Below are 5,549 nucleotides of genomic sequence, written 5' to 3' on the forward strand. Positions count from 1 at the left end.
GCCGGCTCGCCGGTGAGTTACTGCAGCCACCACCCAAACGACCGGGCTTCGTACGGTCCCCGTAAAACACATCACCAGGCCCTTTACCGGCCCCCTGCTCCCAACCGCTGCAGCCCCAGCGGCGTGTTCCAGAGCAGCGGGGACAGAAGGCAGCCCGGCCCTCCCCAGTGGCGTTAAATGGTGACAGGGGTTTCAGCTGTCACAGTCCCGGCTACTCTTCCACCCCGTGAACTCACACCAGTAGGACATCGCCAGTTGTCTGTACGCTTCCCCTTACGCCCCCGCACCAGAGAGCTGCCCACCAGGGTTGGCTCACCAGTGCAGAGCAGCCTCCAGACTCCTTTCTCTCCCCTGCTCCCCTCACTTACGCAATTCTGCTCTCTTCCTGAGCCACGAGGCACGAAGGGAGCAGAAACTGGCTGCAGCTCCCTTGCTGGACTCTCTCTGGCATGGGAAACTGTCAGTGGGTGGGAGAGCTGGAATAGCCACTCCTACGGCTCCCATCCAAAGCCATAAATGCAAAGATAGGGAGATGACAGGGACCAAGAAGCGAGGTATGCGGAGGACGGTACACTGTGGCTATCCCCACCTGGTACCCAGTCCACCAAGGCCAGTTGCCAGATGACACAGACCACCCCAGGGGCTGTTCTTGGGTGCCAGTACTTGCAACCAACAAGTCCTAACTGATTCCCTGGCAGCCCCACTTTCCCCGTGGTGCTCAACACAAGATGAGGACAGATAAAAAAAAAAAAGTGTTTGTACAGTCTAGGACACAGATCTTTCATGCTTTTAGTGAAGAAAAATCTTTTAATTCTTCACTTAAGCCCACTCTCCTGCCACCCTCTCTAAGACTTCCCTCAGTTTATGTTGCCCCTGGCAATGTGCACCATGGAATTCCAGCTACCTGGCCTGCAGCCTCACGACCTCTGAATAGATCTCTCCTCTTAGACATTTCCTAAATGTCTAAATGAATTATCAAGTCCTGTTACCAGGGACTTCTGACACTTGGCAGGGTATCAGGGAAGCATAGGATTCATGTTCCCTTGTTGGATCTTTCTAAAGCTTGGACACACTAGAACAAAACATTAATACGTGATCTGTAAGAAATTCATCAAAGTAGGAGACTACGATTACCTAGGAAATGTCAGACAACTATGGAGAACTTCTGGGAAGTTAGTGGACAGTAACTTCTCTGACTTTTTTTTTGGAATGCAAGGAAGCAGGCTACTCATAAAATAGAAAGCCACCTCTTACTGTCCCTGCTCAGAAAGGCAGCCCACCTCTGGCCAGACAAATGGCTTCAGCATGGACTGTCTCTGCAACACAGGACTGGAGGATGGACCTTCTATTTTGTAACTGCTCCCTTCCACGGGCGCTTGTGTGCACTCTGGCTCTCCCTCCTTTTCTTTCTTTTGCTGAGCCCCGGAGTGGGTGCTCTGACCTCCAGTTTGCTCTGGAAAATTTTCAGTCTGGTAGGGGAAGGTATTTCGCTCATGTTGTCCCACCGGCTGGAGGTAGCGGTGCCAATCTCCAGGTGTCGTCTCTGCAGCACTCGGTAGGGCAAAGAGCAACATGGAGATAAAGCGGGGATTGAGCAACCCAGCGCTGCAAAGGCCAAGCATGCTAGGTCAGAGGTGAGCAGAAAAATCAGCAGAAGACCAACAAATACCAAGCATCACCATGTCACATGGGAACAAGGGGTGAGGGAGCCCTTAGGGAGGGGGAGGACTCTGGTCTGTAACAAAAGAACCGAAGGAGGCCAGGAGACATGGCCTGCAACCGCCTGGGGAGCTCCCTGCCACTGGGGACTGCAAGGCAGAGCATCGCAGCTGCGGTTTCAGAAGAGAGGGAAGCATGTGGCAATCGTTTTTTATGTTAAAATGAGGCAAAGTCTCGAGCCTGGTCTATGAGCTGGGGGGAGACGGAAGGAGAGCCAACCTCTCTCCGAGTTGAGACACTGTCCCTGTCTGACATTTCATAAGTGCTGTTTTTTTTAACAAAGAAGGAAGGCAAGTGCAAAGCAATAGATCGAAACCTGGCCTCTGCCAGGTACAACTTATGAGCTGTTGTTGGTGTAAGGTGTGCGGCTGTATAAAGAGGGACCTGGGGCTAGGAAGAAGAAAAAACAGAGCACACAACATGCTCAGAAATAAATTTCAATTTTACTTCTCTATTTTGCAGCCTTTATTGCAACATTGCTCCTCTTAAGTCAGTCTTTCAGGCAAGGCCCCCTCCTACCCCCCAGAGACCATCCCACACCACCTCTGTGCGCTCTCCCAGCCTGCCCGCTTGCATGGATACTGCTCTGCTCTGGAACCCCCCGCATTCTCCTCTTCAGCTCACCTGCAACATACTACCTCCACCTACTTGCATCTTGTTCGTTGATGCAACTTCTTTCCTCTTTGCCCCTCTTCTGCCCCTCTATGTTGTTTTAGACTGCAGGTCTACCGGTGAGCAGCTGTGTTCACACAGGGCTTAGCGCGATGCGGCTCTGATCTTACTGATCTGCCGAGAGCTACTGCAGAGCAAGTAATACATGAGACAAGTCGGCAGCAAGAAGCATCAGAAATTACAGACAGCCTTTTTCTAGAGTATGATCTTCAGTCCATAGACCTTCTTACAAACACTTTAGTGTTTGAGCTGTCACTATTAAACTAACAGCATCTCCCCAAAGCTGGTGTCCTTCAAGGGAGAGCTGCTGTAGACCTGGAGCACATAAACTGGAGAACTTGCAAGAAATCCTGGAAAATAAGACAATTTCCAGGAAGAAAATGCCTCCACAATGCTTTTTTGTAGGTTTGAGCCTGGAGCTGGAAAGTTGTGGCTTCTGCAGTACAAAAGGGAAACTGGAGAGGAGAATTTAATTCGTGACAGAAATGAGCAGTGAGGATGAGATTCTTCCCTCCACCCTTTCACCGTTCTAGTACCATTCTCTTACCCTCCCAGTATCTATACTGTTTCACACATGAATGTAGAGGAATCTGGATTCTATTGCCTGAGAATTTCTTTTTTCTGCTCAAAAATTTTGATGTTCATACTAAGTAATTTGTGAGTTATGCTATCTCCTTCCTCAGCTAGCTAGTTCTGAAAAATAGAAATGAAATCACTAGAAAGAAGGTGCTTTTCACAGAAGTGCTGCCTTTCTGCCGAAAATTGCTCTGTGGGGAGATGTGCTGTGAAAGGGCTGCTGCCCTCAGGTCTTTCACAGAGTGAGACCAGTGCCCAGATCCCTTCACCAGGAATGTCTGCATCTCTTTTCCTATCTAAAGCATCTCTCTGAGGAGGTTTTCCAGGATGATTATTAGCAGCCTCTGCACATCTGTCCGGGCCAAGCCATAGCACTTGCAGGCACAGAGCTCGGTGTGCCCAGACCTCCACCCAATCCTCTGTGGTGCGAGCCTTGCTCTGCACCTGCTCCCATTTCAAAAACCCCATTTCTGGCCATGCATTTGTTATGACAAGTGCTGAAACAATTTAAAAGAGACCAGAGTTAGCTCAAAACCTGCTTGCTGAATGCAAGCCGGGTTTTGGATAAGTGGTTAGTCCCGCCAACAAGATTCCCATGAGAAGGTGAGAACGGACGTCGGCTCCTTGAGAGTGGATGTTGGGATTTGAGGTGAGCTGGAGGAAGTTTAAAGAGATCCAGGTAGAGCAGGGAGGTGAGGGGGGAGAAGGGAAGGAGGGGACAAGCTGGGCATCCAACCTCAATTACCACCCTGGCTGACGTGTGATCTCGGTGACTACAGGATTACTCAGCACTGGCCTGGAAAGGAGGTGTGGGCCACACCATCCCTGATATAATCTCTTTCACATGACAGTTGCATAGACGTTTTATTTTGTTAGGGAAGATCAGCCCGGGCAGAGTAAAACTTTCTGCTGCAGAGCGGCAGAGAATAGGGCAGAAATTTGAAGAGGGCAAATTTAGATCTCCAAAAATATCTTGAAAAATTGCCCAGGAAATTTACCAACCGGTTTTAGCATTCAGTTGCAGCCAACGGCTATGGCAAGCTGGAGGCCTGTCAGGGTAATGCCAAGAAAGACCAGCCGTGCATTTCAGCAAGCCACCACAGCAGGAGACCTTCTGCTTGTGGGTCCCTGAGACGTTTTGGAGGTAGGAAGCACGTGAGACCTATTTTCAAGAGTTCAGTTGCAAGGGCCAGTTAGGGCAGCCGCTGGATGTAACTGCCAGATCAGAATGCAGGATAAAGACGCAGAATGAGGGAGTAAACAGCCAGAAGAACAAGCCCCGGCTCACTGCAACTTGCCAGTATTTGCACCCAATACAGATGTTTGTATTTATGAAGGTATGGGCTCCAACTACAACCTCCAGACCCAGCTCTCTGGCCAGGCCCAGCTCCAATTTAATCTCTGGTGCATTCACCAAAGATTAACTTGGTAGATAAAGATGGAACTAGAAATATTTGAAGCCTGAAAACCTGTTAGGGTACTTTTGTTATGGAAAGAAAAAATCCTTTTAAAATGTGAAAAGAAAAAGCAAATGAAAAAAAAATAAAAGAAAGAAAAAGTCCGATGATCCACCGACTGATTCTTGAATTCTTCCTCTTTTCAAAGTTCTGAGGTTTGAACATTATGAACAGTTGACTGTTTGAATCGTATAATGCAATACCTGTTCCTCTGGCTTAACGTTACAATATTTCCCACACCGCAGGATTGCTTCACATTATTCTAAGAGGCAGTGTCATTTTCCCTGCAGTGCTAGGTCTTCTTTACTGAGGTGAAGGACACTCCTACTTCCTTTAATTATATGTTTTGTTTTAAATTAATGTCCTTTATTCTGGGGATGAATCACTAGCTTGTAGACAGGTAAATGTGGGAGTAAGAGAGTGAAAATATAAGTTTGATTCCCAAGGTGGGTGTCTTTAATTAAAACGGACATCAAGATTCAGTCTTCCTTCCCAAACTTACGCCGCGATACTAGAAACATTTTGATTCCATGTTTCTATGCACGTATCTCGCTTTCCTTCTGAATCATGCTACATATGGTCCCCTTTGGTTTCAGCACACAGATTCCCTATCACTTGTGTACCCTGACAGTTGCACCATATCATGTAAAGTAAACACACCAAGACAAACTTTAAGGCCATCATCCCTGCATGAAGAGATGGGGAGGGGAGATCTGGGCTTGCTGGGCTCTCTGGCCGCTTGCAGCCGTGAGAAGGAAGGCCGGAGCAGCGCCGTGCCCTGCTCCAACTCCACTCGCCTCTCCACTCCCCGCTGTAGAGTGGCTCTGTGCGTGTCCATACGGACAGTTCTGCCTGCCAGTGGGATTTACTTAGTCAAGCACTGGACGGAGAATAACGGGATCTGTCTTCTATTTGCAGCTTTTCCCCTGCTTTGGCAAAAGGACTTGGAAAAATCCTTCCTGCCTTGATTTCCCCAAGGGCAAAACGGGGCCCAGGCGGGATCTGCGCCCACCTCTGTGTGGCACCGTCAGCCCCGAGCACCAAGCCCCACTCTCAGGTGCCAAAGACGGAGCCCAGGCGGGCACGGAGCCGCCTCCCGGCACACGCGCGTCCCGCGGCCCCTCC

The 5,549-nt window shown here is 49.3% G+C and overlaps 1 protein-coding gene across 1 annotated transcript in view; it reads right to left on the reverse strand.

The window, feature by feature from the left end:
* Nucleotides 1-249, reverse strand: part of TMEM189 (transmembrane protein 189) — a 24,805-nt gene extending 24,556 nt beyond the window's left edge. The window contains exon 1 of the mRNA XM_009893486.1: nt 237-249. Within this exon, the coding sequence (XP_009891788.1) occupies nt 237-249 (13 nt within the window). The remainder of the gene's footprint in view (nt 1-236) is intronic.
* Between the last annotated feature and the right edge of the window lie 5,300 nt (nt 250-5,549).

This window comes from Charadrius vociferus, unplaced genomic scaffold, assembly GCF_000708025.1.
Source record: "Charadrius vociferus isolate BGI_N301 unplaced genomic scaffold, ASM70802v2 scaffold259, whole genome shotgun sequence".
NCBI classification, from domain to species: domain Eukaryota; kingdom Metazoa; phylum Chordata; class Aves; order Charadriiformes; family Charadriidae; genus Charadrius; species Charadrius vociferus.